Source organism: Suricata suricatta, chromosome 8, assembly GCF_006229205.1.
Source record: "Suricata suricatta isolate VVHF042 chromosome 8, meerkat_22Aug2017_6uvM2_HiC, whole genome shotgun sequence".
Lineage (NCBI taxonomy): Eukaryota > Metazoa > Chordata > Mammalia > Carnivora > Herpestidae > Suricata > Suricata suricatta.
The window spans coordinates 90700713-90725368 of NC_043707.1; the positions used below are offsets into that span (position 1 = coordinate 90700713).

General features: G+C 40.2%; 1 protein-coding gene across 1 annotated transcript in view; it reads right to left on the reverse strand.

The window, feature by feature from the left end:
* LOC115299624 (inactive tyrosine-protein kinase transmembrane receptor ROR1-like) overlaps positions 1–24656 on the reverse strand; it is a 116848-nt gene that overhangs the window by 62915 nt on the left and 29277 nt on the right. The window contains exons 2-3 of the mRNA XM_029949049.1: positions 11450–11737; positions 10750–10780 (exon numbers count right to left, since the gene is read on the reverse strand). Coding sequence (XP_029804909.1) covers positions 10750–10780; positions 11450–11711 — 293 coding nt within the window. The 5' untranslated portion in view covers positions 11712–11737. The remainder of the gene's footprint in view (positions 1–10749; positions 10781–11449; positions 11738–24656) is intronic.

Below are 24656 nucleotides of genomic sequence, written 5' to 3' on the forward strand. Positions count from 1 at the left end.
CTTATTTTGCAAAAACATAAACCAATGAATAATAGTAACAAAAAAGCAATGTTAGGTAATTGTTGGGGCAACCCAGTCCAAGGGAGGACGGCAGCGAGGGTGTGAAGAACCTGACGCAGACGACAGGAGAGAGGAGCTTCCTGACTCCCTGCAAGGGCGCAGCGGGCAGGGCAGCAGAGGAGAGACTGTCTAGGAGCAGTGGTGGGAGCTGTAGTTATGGGAGGGAGGTGAGGAGCTAGAGGAACATATGGAATTTTCCTTTTTTGGAACCTGTGCCTGTGTGTAAGTAGCCTGTTGATCAGCTAGGGCTTGTGGAGACTTTGGGGCAGGCCACCCAATTAGCCTATTTACGTTTGCCCCAGTGGTCACTGTGGGCCCTTCACCTTACTCGGATCTCCATTGTCCAAGCCTGTGGCCTACAAGCAGCCTCTACAGCGGTGATAACGACTACACAAATGAAGCAGGGTTATATGATAGAAAGTGACTGGGAGCTACACAAGATTCAGGGTCATTTCTGAGGTGAGAACTGAATGGCAAGAAAGATCAAGTCCGTGCAAAGATCTCAGAACAGAGCCCTCCAGGCAGAGACAACTGCTTGTTCAGAAATCCTCGGGTCTGTAGAACAAGCCTGGAGTATTCCAGGAGCCCTGGGGTTGAATGATCAGGAGAGGAAGAGAACAAGAGGCAGCCACAGAGGTAGGCTGGGAGCCTTACAGGCCAGGGCAAGGATTTGGGAATCTATTCCAAATGCAAGTCCTGAGGGTAGGAAGGAGAAGGGGCCTAACAAGCCAGAAGGTATTTTTCAAAGCTCACTCTGGTTTCTGTAATCAGAAATAGCTTGTAGGAAGCAGAGCTGGAGAGAGGTAAACTTGTACTAAGGTTGTTACAGAATTTCGAATAAGATATGATGGTGGCTGGGAGCATGTCTGGTAGGGGAGACAGAGAAGAGTGAGTGCTTGGTTGAAAGCACTTGCTGATGCTGTGGAAGGCTCACTTTTTTGGCCCCAGCATACCAGGTAAGTAGTTTGAGGGCAAAGTGCAGTCTTTGTAGTTTCCACAGAGGTTGGCCGAGAGCCTGGCATTTTATAGGTAATTAATAAATAATTGTTAAACTGAATCGATGCTTAGTGTTTGTTGGATCCATATTCCTGTCAAAAAGCTCAAGTTGTATACCAGGAGAAGACCTAAAGCAACCATGGATAATAATAAAAAAAATACAATACTGGTATTCCCCAGGCCTCACTCAATATAATGAGCCTATAATATTAAAATTGAAGAAATCAGATATGAACTAGGTCCAATTAAAGCCATTTAGTGTTTGTGGAGCATTTTTGATAATACAGATAAAAACATCTTCCCTGGAGAGCTGTTTTGAACAGAGAGGTGATGTTTGTAAAAAATCCCAGGGCCTTGTCTTGTTTTGAGGAAAATGGTCAACAAAGGGAGGCTCTCATATGGAGCAGTGCCCTTGGGCCTCAAAGGCCATCTGAGACAGCACCCACCCAGTACTGTCCTTAGACATTCAGGAGAGACAAGCAGGCAATATGGAATGGTTCTCAAAAGCAATGAGAACACCAGCAAAAAAATTGTGAAAATCAACATTTTGAGAACTCTGAAAATTAGCCAAAGGCTTGCAAGAGGAGAAAAAGGCTAAAGTTTGGTACGAACCCAGTTCTGTGGTTTTTTTTAACTTGCTCTCTTCTCATGTCCCTCTCCTGAGTTCTGTGGTAACCTTGACATCCAGCAGCTCCACCATCATAGCAGCTGTGAAAACCAACAGCCTAGCAGTCACTGGAGGAGGCAGAGGGGGCTGGAATGCCTCAAAAGCCCATCTCCAGAGAACTGACACTCTTCGACCTATCTAGCAGCAGGCTGAAAAAGTTCTATTTACAGGGCTTGTCTTTTTTGACTAGATTTAGAACTTCTCCGTAGGAGAAGCCCCAGCCTCAGGACATTTGTCGAAAAAGACTCACAGGTGCCTAGGGTACCAACACAGGTTGGGAAAAACAAGAGCCTGGCCAAAAAGCTCAAAAGCTCAAAGGGGAGACTTAAGGAGTAAGATGTTCTTAGGGGGCTCTGAAAATCTCTGGAGAGATAAAAGGATGTGTTCATGTGGGGCTATGCGCATGCCCAGGAAAGCCCTAATCTCTCACCTCTGGCAGGAATGGAAGCAAAGGCAGTGTTAAAAACGACTGAGTGCTGAAGGCACGCCCTCAAACACACCCAGAGCCCCTCAGCAAAGGGTGGGAGACTTACTGGTTTGAGGAAATCTCTGTCCTCCCTTCAGCTGACCAGTAGCTAATGGAGCAAAGACTTCAGTACCCACAGATGACAGGGAGGAGAGACTATATAGAATTATTCCAGGAAAGGAACTAAACAAACAATAGCAACAACAGCACATACCAACATCAGAGGAGAGGTCATCTAATTTGAGTTGCCACCTTACATTATGTAAATATCCAATTTTCACACAAAAGACCCCAAAACCAAAGTAATCTTGATAAAGAAAAACAAAACTGGAGGTGCTACAATTCTAGATTTCAAAATATACTACAAACGGTATGGTACTGGCACAAAAAGAGACACACAGGTCACTAGAACAGAACAGAGAACCCCAAAATAAGCCTACATTTATATGGTCAATTCATCTATGACAAAGGAGGCAAGAATATGTAATAGGGAAAGGACAGTCTCTTCAATAGTGCTGGAATGATGCTGGAAAAATTGGACAGCTATATGTAAAAAAAATGAAACCAAACTCTATCTTACACCATACACAAAAATAAACTCAAAACAGATTAAAGACCTAACTATGAGATCTGAAACCATAAAAATTCTAGAAGAGAATACAGGCAGTAATTTCTCTGTCATGGGCCACAGCAACATTTTTCCAGACATTTTTGTTTTCTGGGGAAACAAAAGCAAAGATAAACTACTGGGATGATATCAAAATAAAAAGCTTTTGAATAGGAAAGTAATGATCAACAAAACAAAAAGATAACTTATTGAATGGCAGAAGATATATGCAAATAACATATCCTATAAGGGGTTAGTTAATATCCAAAATATATATAGAACCTAAACAACTCAACATACACAACCCCCCCCCCCCACAAATGGTCTAATTTTAAAAAATGGGGGGAGGTCACCTGGGTGGCTCAGTCTGTTAAGCGTCTAGTTCTTGATTTTGTCTCAGGTCATGATCTCAGGGTCATGCGATGGAGTTGGGCTCCACAATGACAGCATAGAGCCTGCTTGGAATTCTCTCTCTCCTTCTCCCTCTGCCCTTCCCCACTCACACCCTCTATCTCAAAATAAATGAACATTTTTAAAAAACGGGAAAGAGGCCATTTTTCCAAAGAAGACAAAAAAGAGATGCCAACGGACACATGAAAAGATGTTTAACATCACAAATCATCAGGGAAAAGCAAAACAAAACCACAAAGATCACAAACCACAAAACCACAAAAATCACGTCACACCCATTAAAATGGCTAAAATCATAAAGACAAGAAATAACAAGTGTTGGTGAGGATGTGGAGAAAAAGGAACCCTTGTACACTGCTGGTAAGAATGTTAGGTTTGTGTAGCCACTGTAGAAAATGGTATAGAGGTTCTTCAAAAACTTAAAATATAAGTACCATATGATTCAGTAATTCTACTACTGGGTGTTTACCCAATGAAAACAAAAACACTAATTCTAAAAGATATAGGCACCTTTATGCTTACTGTAGCATTATTTACAAGATATGGAAGCAACCTAAGGGTTCATCGGTAGACAAGTTGATAAGGAAAAAGTGGTGTACATATATATTTTGTGTGTCTCTCTCTGTGCCCCTCCCCCACTCATGCTGTCTCTCTCAAAAAATAAAAAGGTTAAAAAAATTAAATTAAATTAAATCAATCAATGTAACAGTTCACATTAATATAATAAAATTTTAAAAAAGACATGATCATCTCAATAGACATAGAAAAAGCATTTGGCAAAATAAAACACAGTTTCATAATTTAAAAAATATCACACTTTCAAAACATCTGTTACTTTAGCAGATGGCCTAGTATTTTTGTGGCTAATGTCCTTATCCTCCACTAATTATTCCAAGACCAAGCTGGGTAGATGCTCTGTGTGCTCCCAGGAAACCCTAACCTTCTCTGAAGGTAGAATGTAATACGGTGGGGCACCTGGATGGCTCAGTCGATTAAGCATCCAACTTTGGCTCCTATCAGGATCTCACAGTCGTGGGTTTGAGCCCTGCATCAGGCTCTGTGCTGACAGCTCGGAGCCTGGAGCCTGCTTTGAATTATGTGTCTCTTGCTTTCTGCCCTTCCCCCGCTTGTACTCTGTCTCTCTCTCTCTCTTAAAAATAAACATTAAAAAAAATTTTTTTAATCACACAACAAAATTAGAATAAAAGAAAATGTCTTGATCTTATAAACACATTTAAGAAAAACCCACAGTTAGCATCATAACAGCTTTCCTCTTAGAATAAAGAAAAATACCAAACTGTCCATTCTTGCCACTTCTATTTAACATTGTACTGAAGTTTCTAGCTATAGTAATTAGGTTGGATAAATAAAAATAAAAATCATACAGATTGAGAAGGAAAAATTAAAACAATCTCTGTTTGCAGATGACATGTCTTATAGATGAAAAATCATAAGAAATTCACAAAACAACTATTAGAGCAAATAAATGAGCTCAGTAAGGGTAAGGGTGCAAAATATAAGATCAATTTACAAAAATCAGTTTTATCTCTTGAGTAGCAATGAAGAAATCTGAAAACAAAATAAAAACAACAAATTCCATTTCTAATAGCATGAAAATAATATGATATTTAGAAATAAATTTAACAGAACAATTCTTGAATATTGATTCTATAAAACATCACTGAAAGAAATTTAATATATGGAAAGAACCTGAATTCATGGATTGGAAGATTTAATGTTGTTTAGATGGCAACACTCCCCAAATTAATCTACAGATTCACTGCAATCCTTATCAAAACTCTAGCTGGCTTTTAGGCAGAAATTAACAAGCTAACTCTAAAATTCATATGAAAATGCAATGGGCCCCAAAATAGCTCCCCCAAAAAATCTTGAAAAAAAAAAGTCAAGGATAATGTTGCAGAATGTGATAGTCTGTTTTATGTGTTAACTCAGCATAGAAATGATGAAGTACTGATGCATGCTGTAACATGAATAAATTCCAAAAACATTATGCTAAGTGAGAGAAGCCAGGCACAAAAATAGTATATGACACTACTTACATGAAATAGCTAGAATAAGCAAACTCATAGAGACATAAAGTAGATTAGAGGTTATCAGGGGATGAGAGGATTTCTTTATGAGATAACGAGAATGTTCTAAAATAAGAAAATAGTGAAGGTTGTAACAAACTTGTAAATATACTAAAAACACTAAGTTTTATACTTTAAAATGGCCAGTTTGATGGTATACGAACTATATTTCAGTAAAAGTGTTTTTTTTTTTTAAAGACGGGCCCCTTCTTAAACTTAAAAACTAAACAAACTTAAAAAAAAATAAGTTTAATATACACCTGGGGTCCTCTGCCCCTTGGGATCTGGCACTTGGTGCTGCCACAATGTAACCAAAACCTTAAACATTGAACCCTGTGACTAACACTGTTCTTAGGACAGAAGGCCACCGTGACTGTATGCTGTGAAGGTCCGTGTGGGAGATGAACACTGCTTGGACACCAGGAAGGATGGCAATGGCACAAATACTTCAGGAAGTATTTATCCAATTCTTCCTCAGTGCATTCTTGCACAACAAGTTATCATTCCCAATATTACCAAGCATCCATTTTCTTGCTTTTCTTTATATTCTGAAAGTCCTTACAAATTAGGATAGTATTTGCAACATATATTCTCATGGCTGAGAATAATTTTGCAATAGTGTTACGAGTTGAACTGTGTTCCCTCAAAATTCATATGTTGAAGTCCTAATCCCCAGGACCTTAAAATGTGACCTGCTTTGGAAATAGGGTCATTACAGGGGTAATTAAGTTAAAATGAGGTCACTGGAGTGGGTCATAAATGGTGTCATTACAAAAAGGAGAAATCTGGGGGTGCCTGGCTGGCTCAGTTAGTAGAGCATGCAACTCTTCATCTTGGGATTGTGAGTTCAAGCCCCACATTGGGTATAGAGATTACTTAAAAATAAAATTTTTAAAAAAGGCAGGGGGATTTGGAGACAGGCAGAACAGAGAGAGAATGGCATGTAAATATCATGGCAGAAATCGAGATGATGCGTTGACTAGCCAAAGAATTATGGCAGGTCACCAGAAGAAGAGGGAGATTTTTCTTCACAGTCTTCAGAACAAATCAACCTTGCCAACATCTTGATCTAGAACTTCTAAGCTCTAGAACTGTGAGACAATACATTTCTGTTGTTTAAGCCAATTCAATATTCTTTGTTTTAGCAGCTATAGAAAACTAATACATTAAGCAATTCATATTGTTCTTAGATTTGTACATATATAGGATAATATGTGAAGCATGATGCTGATTTACAGATGAAATTATATTATATCTTGTATAAGATATAATAGTATAATATTTTGTAATATATTGTGTAATATCATGATTATCACATGATCCCATATGTAATATATACAATAATATAGAATATAACAATACATACTATGTACATAATAGGTTAATTATTACATTATATTATTATAATGTTTCATAATGTATTGTGCAATATCATATGATTATTTATCATATGGTCCCATTAGTATGTCTGAATATGATATACAAAGTTCTTAGTTCATTTGCAATTCTTAGCCAACTGAACTACTGCTTTAGAATTTCATTGACAATTATAGCTGCTACTGGCTCAGGGGAATACAGTTTCTTCAAATTAAAATTAGTTTTATAAAAAAAATTACAGTCACCCAAGAAAGTTTGTCTAGCTTGGCATTGTTGTCAAAAGAACACATGCTAACATCTCATGTAAAAATCTGTGTAAATTGACAGAGGCAGTTATTTTGCTGAAATGAAGGCAATAAAAAAATGTTATCAGAACTAATATATAACAATTTATGAATCATACATGATCTCTCTGGCCATGAACAGAACACCCAGACAAGCACAATAATGATTAAAGGAATCACTTTTGATAGTTCTTGGCTTGTAGTCACACACAAACCATAACTTTATAAGTATTTTTTTATTTTGTCATTATGAAGGTGTATTTGTCAATGTGGGAGGACAGAACATATTTCATTCAACAGTTTGCTAGCTTGATTTATAACTTCTAAATATTTAGACGTGCGGTATGTGGGCCTCCACTTGTACTCATGCCCCAGGCCCTATCATTGTTAGGGGTGGGCCAGGACCCAGCAATGACAGAAGAAATCAAGCCTGAAGCTATGAACAGAAGCCAAGCTAATGTCTCAGGCTTGCTCCTGCTACATGCTAAAATGCCTTTCTGTAAGCTTCATGTGGAAACCTGATGTAGTCCCTAGGAGTGACAAGTGTCTCACCACCTTTGCCTTCCTGGACCATTATCTCAAGCACCCTCCAATTCCTACTCGGTTGGGGATTGTGTAGCTCTGTGGTCTCAACTAGGTTTCATGCACCCAATACATTTCACTATGTCGTAGACTTACACTGTACTTTGCAGTCACACGGCTGGGCTACCTTCAAGTAAACAGAGCAATGTTTCAGCTACACTTCACGCCTACCTTGGAAAAAGTACTGTGCAGTTTGACAAAAGGCTTTCAGAGCAACCCTCAGTGCTGTGGTAGTCACCATGGCTAGTGTTTTGTTATATTCTACTTGACCTCTTGGAGTGAGATTTGTCTGTTTGTTGGGGGCTATGAGGATAGGGAAGGATACTAGCATTCTATGTGGGAGTTAGTCTCAGTTAGAGAACACTTAGAAATAGGTTTCTCGATGGAATGGGAAAAGATAGTTGCAATGACATATCAGATAAAGAGCTAGTATCCAAAATCTAAAAGGAACTCACCAAACTCCACACTCAAAAAACAATCCAGTGAAGAAATGGGCAGAAGTCAGAAGTCATGAACAGACACTTCTCTAAAGAGGACATCCAGATGGCCAACAGATACATGAAACAATGCGCAGTGTCACTCATCATCAGGGAAATACAAATCAAAACCACACTGAGACACCACCTCATGCTGGTCAGAGTCACTAAAATGAACAAATCAAGAGACTATAGATGTTGGCAAGGATGTGGAGAAATGGGCACCCTCCTACACTGTTGGTGAGAATGTAAACTGATGCAGCCGCTCTGGAAAACAGTGTGGAGGCTCCTCAAAAAATTAACACTAGAACTCCCCTATGACTCAGCAATAGCCCTGCTAGGGATTTACCCAAGGGATACAGGAGTGCTGATGCATAGGGGCACATGTACCCCAATGTGCATAGCGGCACTTTCAACAATAGCCAAATCACAGAAACAGCCTAAATGTCCATCAACTGACAAATGAATCAAGAAGATGTGGTTTATATATATAATGGAGTACTACATGGCAATGAGAAAGAATGAAATCTGGCCATTTGTAGCAACGTGGATGGAACTCGAGGGTGTCACACTAAGTAAAATAAGTCAGGCAGAGAAGGAGAGATACCATATGTTTTCACTCATAAGTGGAACAGGAGAAACTCAACAGAGGACCATGGGGGAGGGGAAGGGGAAAATAATTAAGGAGAGGGAGGGAGGCAAACCATAAGAGACTCTTAAATACTGAGAACAAACAGGGTTGATGGGGGAGGGGGAGAGGGGAAGGGGAGTGATGGGCATGGAGGAGGACACTTGTTGGGATGAGCACTGAGTGTTATAAGGAAACCAACCTGACAATAAACTATAAAAGAAAAAAAAGAAATAGGGTCCAATGGTGGTAGCAGTGAAAAGAGAGAGAAGTAGGATATGTCCCAGTTTCTAAGGAAAAGAGAAAAAAGTCCATCAAAATTCCAACCGGCAATGTCAAAACAAGGATGTAGACTATCCTGCAAAAGGCCCCATGGGATTTCCAGCTTCGACTGTATTTTACTGCAGCTCCCTCCAAGCTAACATGGCAACTGTACATTTCATGCTCCTGCTGACTAATCTGATAAATAATCAGAGGGCTAACATGAAACAGAGGGGCTTGACATCAAAGGATACTTTTAGCTGTGTGCTGAGCATCTTTAAGGACATTATCCTTTCCATAGACATCAGCTCGTGAAAATGGTACACTATCTTTGTATAAAATTTAAAACCATGAGAGACTCAGACTGGGCTCATCAGAAAAATGGTAACAGAGGAAGAATGAAAACTTCAAGAAGTAAGGACATATACGTGTTTAAAAATAATTTTGATAATAAAAAAAGTAATTCTCTGCAGCAGATGTAACAGGTAGAACATCAACAGCTCAGTGCTTCACAGTAAAGGCAGATTAGTGACTGCATTCATCAAACTTGGATGCAGATTATCTGCCACATTTGAAATACAGATTAACAGCAACAAATAAGGCACTGGGTGCGGGGGGAGCATTTTTATAGCAAGTAACAAAAGTTTTAATCTTTGTGTAAATAAGATTTCAAAAGGATTCCACATATCAACCAATAGTGAGATCTTTAAAAAAAAAAAAAAAAGATGAACTTCAAGAATGCAAAGCAGAGCAACCAAATTTCTGACCTGCTTTAAGATCAATCAGTATTTTCTACCTAGACGAGTAGAATGCAATTAGCACTTGGGTGATTTTAAAGGCTCTTTTACAGTTGCCTTTAATTGGCTGATGAAATAGCAGAACAGTGTGGCTGAAGGCCAATGTTTATTTTTACCCATTACCTGTTTTATTAATGGGATTGTGGGCCACTGGGCCTCCAGGCACACACAAATATATTAAAATATCCCACACTGTAATTAAGTGGCACAGAGGGGATTAGAGCAAATTAAGTGGCTCTTATATCTGCTGTGGGTATAGTCTAGGTCAGTCATTCTGACTATTGGGGCTCGTGGTAGAGCCCCAATAAATTTTATTTGGAAGTGTACAAAATATGGACGATATTTTCTTACAGAGCAAGGGTTTTAATAAATGGCTCTTTCTCCCCAAATAAAAATATACAGAAAAACGCCCCAACGGGACACTCCTATGGTAAAGAAAAGAACACCATAGCCAGAGGAAAGGTCAAGTGCATCAAGAATAGCATCAGTTTAAGGAATGACATCTTTAGATTTCAGTAACAAAGAACTCAAAACGAATCAAACTTCCATGTAACTCTCAATCCTGGCACAGGGCTTTCTTCTCCTATATGAATCAGAACCTTTCCCACTGGGTTCTTCCAAGGGAATAAAAATAAAGTGATCACCTGACTAGTGGCCTGTTGGATAACTAGAGCAATACTATCAGCAACACAGAAGAGAGCTTTTCAGGCCAAAGGCCTAAGCTAGCATGGTATCATTTTTTGTTTGATTTCACCAAATCCACTGTTGTAACTAAATGTTAGATTACTTTTAAAATAGAAAATGTAAGTAGATTTTTGCTTTCATCAACATGTTCAGAATCAACATGACCACACTTGAGGTTACTGCCTGTGCTGGTCTCTTGTGAATCTTCATATCAGAGAAAAAGCAAAATGGAATGAGGGTAGGGCAAAATGGAATGAAATCTGGAAGAGTGTTTTGGCCCAAGCAGAGGACAACATTGCCTTTGCCCTAAAAACCTCTGGAGAAACACTTCGAAGTGATGAGAAGGGAGATAAATGTACTTACGATGATCCTGGGCTTGCGGTGGGAGGGGGGCCTGGAGAAAGGAAAGGAAAGCAAAAGAAACAGTCAGTCTGGGTTATTGGAGGGTGAGCGCGGGTACAGTCAAATCATTCCAGATTAAAGTTCTCAACCACCCCGAGGTGATATTTATTTTTCTGGGATTTATTATTTTGTTTCAGTTCCCCACAACCACCTCGACAAAAAAAAAAAAAAAGAAAAAGAAAAAACATACCAGTGAGAACCTGTCTATACCCCACACAGTTCAGGGCCTGGAAAACGCTAAGACAAGTGCTAACATTTGTTGAGTCACTAGAGTAGGCATCCTCATGCTGCATGGGGAGGCTGAGTGATTACAGGATCATATGGACTGGGACAGCAGGGGTCTTTGATGGCAGCTGGACAGAGAATGGGCATACATGTGTAGACCTTCCCATCTTCTCTCCCACTGGCACAGTGGTTTAGAGCAGGGCTGTGGGGTCAGACAGATCAGGACTCCACTCCTGCTCTGCTATTTACCAGCTGGGTAAGTGTGCACATGGTACTTAATTACTGAGCCTTGGTCTCCGTGCAAAATGGATGCATGGTACTACCAGCTTTCAGGCTGCCAGGCACATAGGACATTGTCAGTGTGCACCCGTTCCCTCCCTCCTCACCCCCAGGGAGGCTGAGGGCCAAATGCCATCCCCAGCAGGAGGTGGCTTACCAAACTTGACGAACAAGACTCCGGTGGTAGAAACCACCTTCTTGCCATTTGTTGCCACGCACTGGAAGTAGCCTGTATCTGTGGTGTCAAGGTTTCTAATCCGCAGTCTAGAGCCATAACTGGTTGCCCGAAAGGAGATCCTCCGGGGCTCCTGGACCACAGGTGCATCATTTTTGAACCAGCGGATGGTGGGAGGTGGATTCCCAGAGACTTTGCAGTGCAGTTCAGCTGTCTGGCCCAGGGACGTGGTGATGTTATTCATCGGTTCATCCAGGGTCAGGTAAGAATCTGGGAGGATAGGGTGAAAGAGGCAGGTGAGAGTGGCAGACAGCCAATGGGCATCCCACCCAAATCTACTCCCATGTGCCCCAGGACCAGAGAGAAACTGAACAGGAGAGGCAGAGTGGAGACAGACAAGGCATGAAATTTTACATTTACTTCAGCCCCGCGACTACAACACAATCATCCACGGAGTCTGCTGCTTACAAGGAAATGTGATACTAACCATCGTTTAAAACCCAGAGTTTTCAAATGACTATATAGTGACTCATGGATAAGTAGATGTACTTCCTAAGCCAAGACAGAATGAGATTTCATCTTTCAAAGTATAGTAATATACATGTGCCTTGTAACAGACTCCAACAGTACAGTGAACAAGAAAAAGCAGCAAAATTCACCTCAAATCTCCCCACCCCCCAAATGGCATCATTCTTAACATTCTGGCAAAGATTCTTTCCATTTGTCTCCTTTTGATAAAAAAGCATGAAAATCTGGAAAAGTAGGAGCACATATTTATATCCACAGGGCACAAGACCAGGAAGGATGCTGAATCTTCCTGCCAGTGATGATATAAGGGTTCTGAAGGCCAGCCAGGTCGCTGGCAGACAAAATAATGAGGCAATGAATACTTCCCTAATGTTACTCATATCGACCATTAACTTGTTACAATAGATAATTTTATAGATTTAACTTCTAATTGAGACATAATTTACATTTTAGGAAATGTACCAGTCTAAAGTTATACATTTCCATAAGTATTGACAAATGCATATATCCATGTAACTAATACCCTTACCAAGAGAGAGCATCATGAACATCCCAGAAAGGACCCCTAAGATCTTTTGTAGTCAATCCTTGCTTTCACCTGCACCCCTGCCTCTATTCTAGGCAAATGCAGTTCTGATTTCTATCATCATAATTTTGTCCATTCTAGAATTTCATACAAATAGAATCATACTGTATGTACACTCTGTGTTTGGCTTCTTTAGAGATTTATTACATGAAACATTTTAATTATGAAATAAATTTTATTTAAGCTTATTCTTCAATACTATATTTTAAACCTCATATTGATATTACTTGCAGAATCCAAAATACCCTACATGATATGTAACTAGAGCAACTGAGGAACTGAATTTTTAGATTAAATGTAAATGGCCACCTGTGGCTGGTAGCTACTGTATGAGACAGCACAGGCAGAGCATAGTAGATTTGCTGAATTTAATGGAACTCTGTTGAAAAATAACCTTTTTTGGAGATATCTAAGGGGCTAACTTAAGTACCCAAATTCCTATCAAATGCTTTCATAAATGCCCCAAATAAATGACTCATTATTCACCTTAATTTTTCACAAAAAGACTGGGGAGAGATCTCAAAGTCTAGGCAGCCCCACAACGGTACGCCACACGTGTGAATGACATTTATCATATGTGAGTGTTACAAAACAGATTAAGTATGACTATCACTCACTGTGTTACCATAATGACATTTTTCATCCCACTTAAACCAATGAATAATTATCCTTCACAAAAGAATCATGAGCCCATGAATTATTTTGCTAATGCCTTGCTTCTTTATGTTTATATTCTGATCTTTATCTCTGAAATTGTTTCTATAATCTCTATACATATACACTCAATCTGTGAATGTTTTTGTTCATAGATATAAGCACATGTATTCCTAAGATGTTTGCGTTATGAGTAGAGAATAGAGAGACTAACTAACAGGTGGCTTTATGGTGCTGCCGTCATGGCTTCACAGTCCCATCTCCTACCTAGAAAATAGCTAACTATGCACCCTCTGTAGAAAAAAAAAACATAGAAATAAGAATGCCATTATTAGCATAGTGACTAAGCCTCCATTGGGCAGGTTCAGAAATTCAATTGATTGAGTTTGAATTCTGGGTCTGTGCCCATTTATCTGGGTGAACTTGGGCAAGTTCCTTAACCTTTGGGTACCTCAGTTTAACTAAAAAACCCAGGAATAATAAATCAGGCAGAATTGTTAGGACATTAAAATTAAATTGGGTGATACATGGGAAGCACTTAAACTAGGGTTGGGCAAAAAAGTAAGCCCTCAAATGTTCATCGTTGTTATTGCCATCCTTTTCATAATAACGATTTTTGTATAATGCTTTGCAGGTTGCTCAATCTCGTGTTCTCCTCTAACAATCTGGCAAGGTAGGAAAGAAGCATTAATTATCATGATGAGAAAATCACATCTCAGAGATGCACTGATTGGCCTCATGGTCTTGCAGTGAGCTGCACATTGTCCCCAGGCCAATACAGTGGTGAGAACAGATAGACTATTTAGAATCCTACAGTATGCCAGGGGCTTTACTTGGTATTCACCTGCTCATTAGCCCCACATGGGAGGGACTGTTATAATTGCTTTATGAGGAGACCTAGGATCAGAGACGTTAAGTGACTTGCTCGAGGTGGCATGGCTGAACTGAGGTCTGATCCAGATCTCTCTGGCTCCAAAACTTAGCTCTTTCCATCCCACCAGACAGCTTTAGCAGCTTGAGCCCCATTGGGGGGTGGGGACAGAATTCGAATTTCTTCCCTAAAATAGAGCAAGCTAGGGATACACCCACACCCACATGCTCTTAAGACCCACCAGGATTGTCTAGGTAATGGGTCTAAGCTTTATTCATCGTTCTGGTTTCCCACCAGCAGCCAGGTAACTCACCTGACCTCACACCAGGCTCCCCTGCCTATTCCCTGGCAAGCCCTTCTCCCTGAGGGCCTTTTTCCTGTCCTTCCAATAAAGTGAGTCCAGCCTTGAGTTGGAGGGGATCTCCAGAGTGACAAGAGGTGTCATCACCTAGGTAAACCTGGCTCTTCCCTCCCAGATTTCTACCTTCTTTTCATATTGAAGCTACCCAACACTAAGTCACACTCCCTCGAGGCCTGGGTGACAGCTGCTGGGTGCATGCCTCAAGGGTTAACATTACCTGCTGAGTTCTAGTCAAACACCAGTCACTTCTCCTCTTTCATTTTCCCAGACAAGTGGTTGCAGCCAAAGCCCAGTGAGCTTTAGGGCCAAGCCCACATAACATATCATATAAAAAAGTGAGCTGGCACTTTAAACTATGTCTTTGGCTTCAAACTCCGATTACTTTACGTGATACCATAAGCACAGGCACCCAGAGCTTTAAGTTTTTTCTTCTAGGACATAAATTAGGCAAGAACCAGACAGTTCCATAACGGAAGATAGTTTTTCAATTACCCTGTGAAGAGCACTTAAATTTATTGAAAACAAATTAGTGAGGGCTGATCTAATGCATAAAATCAACCGTCATAGACTCTGGAGCCAGAATGCTTGAATTCACATCCTGGTTCTGCTACTTATCAGCTGTGTGGTCTTGGGCAACTTACTTAGCCTCTCTGTGTCTCAGTTTTCTTACCTGTGAAACTAGTATTCTAGTTGTCTTTTCCTTATGGGGTGATTTCAAGGATTAGGTGAATTAATATATAGCAAGTGCTTTGACAAGAGTCTGGCACAGATCAAGCAGCATGTGAGTTTCTGTTATTTTATTAGCTATATTTTTCTTTTCTTTTTCTTACAAATATCTTATTCCTAAAAGTAAGGGGTGATTATGCATCCAACTGATTGGTGCCTGGCCAAGTCTAGCAGATTTTACAGCAAAGGACACCTGAGGGGTGAAATCACCTGTCCGAGATCACAGAACTAATAATTAATAGGGAAGAGTGGCTAATTTGTCCATGAAACTCTATAAAATATCTACCTAAAAACAAAAAGGATTACAGCGCATCTTGAAATCAGTGGAGCAGCTGGCCTATGCAGTATAGGTCCAGAGAGAACAAAAGAAATGTAAACGAATCTTTGTGCTTACAGAACAAAGGAGACTTGCCACAAACAGGGAATTTGGTTTTAACTTTTTACTGATAAAGAGTAATGCTTAAATTTGTTTGCCATCTGCAGCTGCTCACATAGAACAAGCAAATGGTCTGGTCCTCAGTTTGGCAAAGACTAGAAGCATCAGAACAACATTTGGCCAAAACAACATGAAAGCATTTTGTGACTGGAATGAAATAAAATAAAAACGCATGTCTGTATCATTACTATCAGTCTGGTTGTTAACAAGCCCCTGGCTATGATCCATTCTCTTTCTAGAACCAGCTGGACCCTTCTGTAACAGCCTCATGGACCACACTAGGGGATCCATTCTCTTCTCTACTCCCAAAGCTCAGTGTGGCTCTGACCCAGTCATTCCTTTCAGACATCACCTGGGTAACTCCGTGCAGAAGCCTGGTGCATAGAACACCTGTAAATCTGTCTGTGTCGGGCAGGCACCTCACCTCCCTAGACTTTGGCTTCATGATCTATTAACGGGCCATGTGGGCTGCTCCTCCTGAGCAGTTTACGTTTCCATATGAAGGAGATGGAGAAGCACTGGAGGGCAGGCAGCAGGTATGAACTGGGCCTGATGCCAGACAAAGCAATCGGGCTTCCACAATTATCCCTGGTTATTCATAATTCAGTGGCTTCCTCTGCCAATGTGTGCTTGAGCTGTGTCATCCTTCTTTCCCTTCTTCTTTAGTCACACATATTGGCAGACTGGCCAGTAGCAGGTGGGGTATAATCTGGCTTGAGAGAGAAAAATATTCCCATTCTGCTGACTCTACCCTCTAGCTCTGTGTTACTGTGTCTCCCACTGGTGGACGGGCAGTAATGATGATAATGAGAAGAACACCAACAATGATGATACAATAATATAGTGATAATAGTTAACACTGAAAGGGTATTTACTCCTATAGCATGTGTCTACTATTGTTATTCTCATCTCACACATCAGAAACCTAAGGTACAGACAGGGTAAGAAAGTTGTTTGAGATCCCACAGACAGTAAGTAGAGGTAAATCAAATTATTGATTCCATGCAATTACAATAAGAATCCCAGCAAGATATTTTATAGATATGGACAAACTGGTTCTAAAGTTTACATGGAGAGGCTAAAGATCTAGAATAGCCAGAATCATATTGAAGGAGAAGATCAAAGTTGGAAGACGGATGCTACCCAAGTTCAAGTCTTGATATAAAGCAACAGTAATCAAGACAGTGTGAAAGAATGGACTAATAGATCAATGAAACAGAACAGAGAGCCCAGAAATAGACACACATAAATATAGTCAACTGATCTTTGACAAAAAAAGTAAAGGCAATACAAAGGAACAAAGAGAATCTTTTCAACAAATAGTGCTAGAATAACTATATCCACATGCAAAAAAAAAAAAAGTCTAGACACAGATCATACACCTTTCACAAAAATTAACTCAAAATGGATAACAGACCCAAATGTGAAATGCAAAATTATAAAACTCTTGAAAGACAACTTAAGAGAAAATCTAGATGATCTTGAATACCTTAATGACTTTTTAGATACTACCTGGAAGATATGATCCATGAAAAGAGTAATTGATACGCTGGACTTCATTAAAGGTAAAAAACTTGTGCTCTTCAGAAGACAAGGCCAAGAGAATGAGAAGACAAGCAACAATATGGGAGAAAATATTTGCCAAAGAAACATCTGATAAAGAAATGTCCAAAATATATAAAGAACTCTTTAAAATTTTTTACTATTTATTTTTGAGAGAGAGAGAGTGAGCAAGCAAGAGCAGGGGAGGGGCCAAGAGAAAGGGAGACACGGAATCTTAAGCAGGCTCCAGGCTCCGAGCTGTCAGTATAGAGCCTGACGTGAGGCTTAAACCCACAACCCATGAGATCATGACCTGAGCCGAAGTCAGATGCTTCAATGACTGAGCCACCCAGGAACCCCCAAAATTCTTAAAAACTCAATGAGAAAGCAAAAATCTGATTTGCTGTTGGTGGGAATGTAAACTGGTACAGCTGCTCTGGAAAACAGTGTGGAGGTTCCTCAAAAAACTATCCATAGAACTCCCCTATGACCCAGCAATAGCACTGCTAGGGATTTACCCAAGGGATACAGAAATGCTGATGCATAGGAGCACATGTACCCCAATGTTCATAGCAGCGCTTTCTACAATAGCCAAATCATGGAAAGAGCCTAAATGTCCATCACCTGATGAATGGATCAAGAAAATGTGGTATATATACACAATGGAGTACTACATGGCAATGAGAAAGAATGAAATCTGGACATTTGTAGCAAAGTGGATGGACCTCGAGGGTGTCATGCTAAGCAAAATAAGTCAGGTGGAGAAGGACAGATACCATATGTTTTCACTCACAGGTGTAACAAGAGAAACCTAACAGAGGGCCATGGGGAGAGGAAGGGGGAAAGAGAGTTGGGGAGAGAGAGGGACACAAACCATGAGAGACTATTGAATGCTGAGAACGAACCAAGGGTTGAAGGGGGAGGGGGAGGCGGGAAGGGGGTGATGGTCATGGGGGGGCATTTGTGGGGAGAGGCACTTGTGTTATATGGAAACCAATTTGACAATAAACTATTATAAAAATAAATAAATAAATAAAAACAGTCCAAGACAACAGTTAACCTCATCAAAGATATAAAAATGGCAATTAAGCATATGAAAAAATACTCCACATCAGATGCCATCAGGGAAATGCAAATTAAAACAAGATACCACTGTATACCTATTAGAATGGCCAAAATTCAGAACACTGACAACACCAAATGTTGGTTAAGATGTGAAGCAACAGGAACTCTCACTCACTGCCAGTGGCAATGCAAATGGTATAGCCATTCTGGAAGTTTCTTACAAAACTGAACATTTTCTTACCATTTGGTCCAGCAATCTCACTCCTTGGTATTTACCCCAGGGTGATAAAAACTTAATATTCACATAAAAGCCTGCACACAGATGTTTGTAGACTTATTTATAACTGCCAAAACCTTGAAGAAACTAAGATGTCCTTCAGTGGGTGAATGAATAAACTGTCATACATCTAGGTAATGGAATATTATTCAGCACTAAAAAAAAAAAGAACTATCAAGCCATGAAAAGACAGGAAGGAAACTTAAATGCATATTATTAAGTGAAAAAAGCCAACCTGAAAAAGCTACATGTTGTATAATTTCAACTGTATGACACTCTGGAAAAAGTTAAACCATGGAGATAGTAGAAAAATCAGTGGCTGCCAGGCAGGGGGTTGGGAGGACAGGCAGGGGATGAATGAATAAGCAGAACATAGAGGATTCACAGGATACTCTGTAATGGTGAGTACATGTCATTACAACCAACAGAATGTACAATACCAAGAGTGAGCTGTAATATAGACTATGGGCTTTAGGTGGTTATGATGTGTTCATCAGTTATCAGATGAACTTCTGTAAGGATCTGTAAGAGCTCTTCTGTTGTGGGATGTTGATAATGGGGGAGGCTATGCATGTGTGGCAGCAGGGGATATACAGAAAATCTCTGTATCGCACTCTTAATTTTGCTGTGAACCTAAAACTGCTCTAAAAAATAGTCTTAAAAAAATTAGATGTTCTGGGGCACCTGGGTGGCTCAGTCGGTTAAGTGTCTGATTTCGGCTCAGGTCATGATCTCATGGCTTGTGGGTTTGAGTCCTGCATTGGGCTCTGTGCTGACAGCTCAGAGCCTGGAGCCTGCTTTGGATTCTGTGTCTCCCTCTCTCTCTGCCCCCTCTCCCCCCGCTTATGCTCTGTCTCACTCTCTATCAAAAATAAATAAAAACAAAAAAAAATTTTTTAATTCAATGTTCTAATTTTTTGTTCTTAGTTCTCAAACCTTTTGGTTTCGAGACCCTTAAATACCCTAAAATATTGAGAATCCCAAAGAGAAAATTTAAAAACATTTCCTTACTAATTTATTGAAAAATAAAAACTAATCTCATTAATTACTAACATGAATAATATATTTCAGTAAGAAATAACTGTATTTTACACACATAAATAGTGAGAAGGATGGCACTGTTTTCTATTGTTGTGAATCTATTTGGCTGAAGAGCAGACAACTGGATTCTCCTCTTTCTGCATTCAATTTGTTCAGATAGGTTGTTTTGGTCGATGTACAAGAAGAAAATGTGGCTTTACACAGCTGGTAAGGGGAGGGTATTTCACTAGCCTTTTCAGATAGTTTAGAATATTCTTCTGTGATACTACACCAAAATGTGACAAGTAGTAGTTTCTTAAAGGTTAGCTGCAATGTGAATCTAAAGCCCTATCAGTGAACTTTTCATAATCTGTTATGTTAAAATGGATCAGTTTATCCTGCACTTTAAAGATCTTTTAGCCACGTGCAGATTTGTAACACATGAATTGCCCATTTGGAAAACATTGGTTCAATGAGTTATGTAGATTTTCCAAATGTGAACACATTGAATTACACAGTAGAGAAAAATCATTTTTGTTAATATCACCATCAATCTCATCAGTCAAAACCGGAAAGCTATCACGCTCATAGGGGTGCTAAAAGTTTTCCAAAATTTTAATTTTTGCTTAGAAGCTCAAATTTTATTATTGGCTAATACCATCTCCTATATATTGGAAGTGGCAGGCTCATTTTGTTCATTTTCAAGAATACTCAAAAATAACTAACCATAGTTTGTCAATCATTTTTTTTAGTATAGTTGACACACAATGTTATATTAGTTTCAGGTATACAACGTAGTGATTCAGCTTCTCTATATGTTATACTATGCTCACGAGTGCAAGTACGGCTACCATCCGTCTCCATACAACACGGTTACAGGACCATTGACTATATTCCCTATGCTGTGCCTTTTATTCCTGTGACTTACTCATTCCATAAGTGGAAGCCTGTATCTCCCTCTCCCCTTCACCTGTTTTTCACCCTACCCCCCACAACCATCAGTCAGTTCTCTGTATTTATAGGTCTGAGTCTGCTTTCTGTTTCTTTGTTTATTCATTTGTTTTATTAGATTCCACATATGAGTGAAATCATATGCTATTTGTCTTTCTCAGTCATTTTTTTTAAGTAAAAAAGTGGCTAGTTCAGTTCACAACTCAAATGCTTTTCTTTGCAACAACCATAGTATTTCAGCAGTCAGCACCTCTAGGTATTTTCCATTTTGTCATATGGAATATTAAAGATAGGTACTCATGGGCCAATATTTAATTAAGTTAATCATTATTACTGCCTCATCAAAGGCATTCTTTTTAAAAATTGTTAAAATTTTTTTTAATGTTTTATTTATTTTTGATACAGAGAGAGTTAGAGCATGAGATGGGGAGGGGCAGAGAGAGAAGGAGACACAGAATGGAAGCAGGCTCCAGGCTCTGAGCTAGCGGTCAGCACAGAGCCTGATGCGGGACTTGAACCCACAAACGTGAGATCTGACCTGACCCGAAGTCAGAGGCTTAACCGACTGAGCCACCCAGGCGCCCTAAAAATTGTTTTAATGTTTATTAATTTTTGAGAGAGAGAGAGAAAATGAGAGCATGAGTGGGGGAGAGGCAGAGAGAAAGGGAGACAAAGGATCTGAAGCAGGCTCCAGGCTCAGAGCTATCTGCACAGAACCTGATGTGGGGCTGGAACTCATGAACTGTGAAATCATGACCTGAGCCGAAGTCGGACATTCAACCAACTGAGCCACCCAGGCACCCCTTCAGAGGCATTCTTTTTTTTTTTTTAATTTTTTGATGTTTATTTATTTTTGAGAGAGAGACAGATTGAGAGTGAGGGAGGGGCAGAGAGAGAGGGAGACACAGAATCTGAAGCAGGCTCCAGGCTCCAAGCTATCAGCACAGAGCCTGACACTGGGCTTGAAATCATGAATCATGAGATAATGACCTGCACCAGTCTGATGCTTAACCTATTGAGCCACCCAGGCATCCCTGCCTAACTATTGCTTGTGTGTAATCAAGATGGGTAAACTGCAGTTCAGAGGAATTAAAGACTTATTCCAGACCTATCCCAGCCAACAAAAGTCAAAGCCAGGACCTGGACTCTGAGTGCAGTGCTCTTTCTGTCCCACTGGGCCCTGGACTGGTGTGAAGCTCTCAGAACAAATGAGTTTAGTGTAGACCCTGTGCACAGACCCTGTGGCCAGTTTCCCATTTCTGAATGAGCAGCTTGGGATTTAGGGGCACTCTAAGTGATTGTGGCATTGGCCACAAAGATCTGGGCAAAGACCTGGGCACATTTCAGGACTCTACATTAAAAAAGGATTTGATATTTTTTATAATACAAGAAAACGAAATACTAGTATTCTTTTGGTGCCACCATTTTCTCCATTACCTGGAAAGTGATGATTATAGCCAATACTTTTTGAGCATTTATAAACTGCCAGACACCATTCTAAGTGCATTGTACCCATTAACTTCTTAATCTTGAAAACAATCCCATGAGTTAGACCCTATAATTACCCTCATTTTAGAGATAAGGAAATGAGACACAGAGAGGTTAAGTATTTGGCTGAAGTCACACAGCTATAAAATGACAGAGCCAGGACCAAGACCCAGACCTTTGGACACAAGAGATCATATGTTACCCAAAGAACCATTCCCAAGAAACCCAGACTGTGGTCTTTCATGATCTCCCACTTCCCTTAACAGGGACTACAGAATATTCTTGCCTTTTTTATGAGTCCATCCAGCACGTGACAATACCCGCTGGTACTGAGGACAACTAAATCACTACTAGTTATGTATGACGTAACTGGAAGTCACCATTGAGAATGAGCTTTTTAAAATACAGTGCAGGCATCGTTCACACTGACGCTTAATCAACCTAAAAAGTGAACTGTGAGAAAAAAGAAGTTAGTTTATGAGCTTTCTGGGAATTGAGACCCTATTTCCTCCTTTTTTCCTTTTTGTATTTCCCTTAGCACTCCATGTGTTACTGTGAACTTCGTAGGCATTTAATAAAGGCTAGTTGATTAAGTAAATGGAAGGCTCAAGTGTATTTCGGGCAAATGAGCTTTGGAGACACCCCATTTATTACTTACCCCTTTGACAAGACGTCACATCCACAAATCCCTCCCAACATTTATTACTTAATTTTCAGAGCGCCCTCCCACTCTCCTCAGGGAGGGAGGGAGGGCCAAGAGTTATAGTCTCATTTTGACAGGTGAGGGAAACTGAGATATAAAGAGTTTAATGGTCTTTTGCCATGGCAACCCAGCCAGTTAGCCAGAGAGCCAGTCACAATTAGGCTCAGGGCCTCGGTCTGGGTATCAAAGAGGCACATGCCAAAATCCTGGTCTCCTACAGGACTGATCCTTCTCAGAAGAGGGAGGAGGCTCCCCGACATGAAATAAAATGCTTAGCTAAACATAAAGGAAGGCTGCCAAACACAGTTAGGTCATCGCATTTGACTCTGAGAGAACATTCTGTTCACGCTATCAACCTGCATTCACTTTCAGCACACTTCACCATAAATACTTCTGACTCACTATCTCGGGAAATATTTTTTATCTTAATAAACTCAATGCACAACATAATCTAAATCGGCTTGCACATTCTTGAGTTGGAGCCACAAGCTGCATTTAATAAAAATCAGTGGAAATAGCAGGGGACTTCTGAATAACCGCAGTTTGTTCTCTGACGTGGGGCTGCTGGGAAGTCTCGAACACACGAGGAGCAGGAGGTTGGTAAGTTGAAGGTATGGAGAGATCTCGAGACCACTGGATGACCCCACTTCGTGGAACTTAGTTCCCACTGGAGTCACTATTTGTAATAATGGGCTGCGGCATGGTAATTAAGAACACAGCTCTGGAGTTCGATGCTTGGGTTCATATTTGAGTCCCACCTCCCACCTGCTGGTACTTAACACCTCCCCTCAGTTTCTTCAACTGTAAAATGAGGCCAATAATTGTACTTCCCCACTAATGTTCTTGTGGGGGTCAAATGAGATAATCAATTTCTGGTACATCCAAAGCAGTCACTACAAGGAGCTATAAATAGCTAGAGCCAGAGATCCTCAACTCTCTTGAACATCACTATCGCCCAAGGAGTAACAAACAAACAAAAGCAACACAGATAGTTCTCATCCTTAGAGATTCTAATTTAATTGATCCTGGGTGGAGTCCAAGAATAAGCATTTTTTTCCAGATACCTTCAAAAGATTCTCCCAGTCAGCGGGAGAATACTTGGCTGCAGTAACTCCAACCCCCATTGTCTGACCATTGATTTTCACCTGACTTCCTGCTAAGCCCAGTTTTTACTGCTCAAAATTCTCCAGGACAATTCTCCACTACAATCCCTGTCATTCCAAAGAAACCAACATGGAGACGTTACTGTACAGAAGATACCTCAACGAAGATCCATATTGCCTGGCCGAACAAAGCTGCTACAGAGCAGAGGATGAGATGCTTCAAAGTCAAAAAAGAAAAAACGAGCTGGGCTCGGCTGGGTCTGAGTCTACCTCTCACATTTTCTTGAGAGCTCAAGTACTAAGGCATCAAGCTGATCTTGGGCTGATGACCTCTGAGTAACAAGAGAGACTGAAAGACTGTCCTCAGAACCAAAGACAACAAACAGCCAGATACACGGTTCCTTTCTGAGGAACAAATGCATATACATCAGAAATGGTTCTGCAAATGTGCACTTAGAGGAAAAACCCCTATAAATCTGGGCTAATGGGGGAAAAGCAGCTGCCTTTATAGGTCTTTCTTTAGAAAGCACAGTAAATACACAGCAACTCAAAGGAGTTTATGAAAACTTTGCTACCTAGAGGCTTGATTTAATGAATCGGTCATTTTTTACACGTAGGCCAATTGTATGTAAATGGCCTCTTAAAAGCTCAGAGGAACCACTTTTCCCTCTTAAGTAGTTAAGGTCTACACAGAATGAGAATGGCAGGGCTCCAGCATTTAGACTACTTTCTGTCCAACCTACAATTAATCAAGGTGGAGGGAGAAGGGAACAAAGGTGTTGAGCACCGATTCTACCAGGTACTTTATATATTTATACATATATTATTACATTCTATCCTTTCCATAACCCTGTAATGTATATAGGTTTTTGTTACCT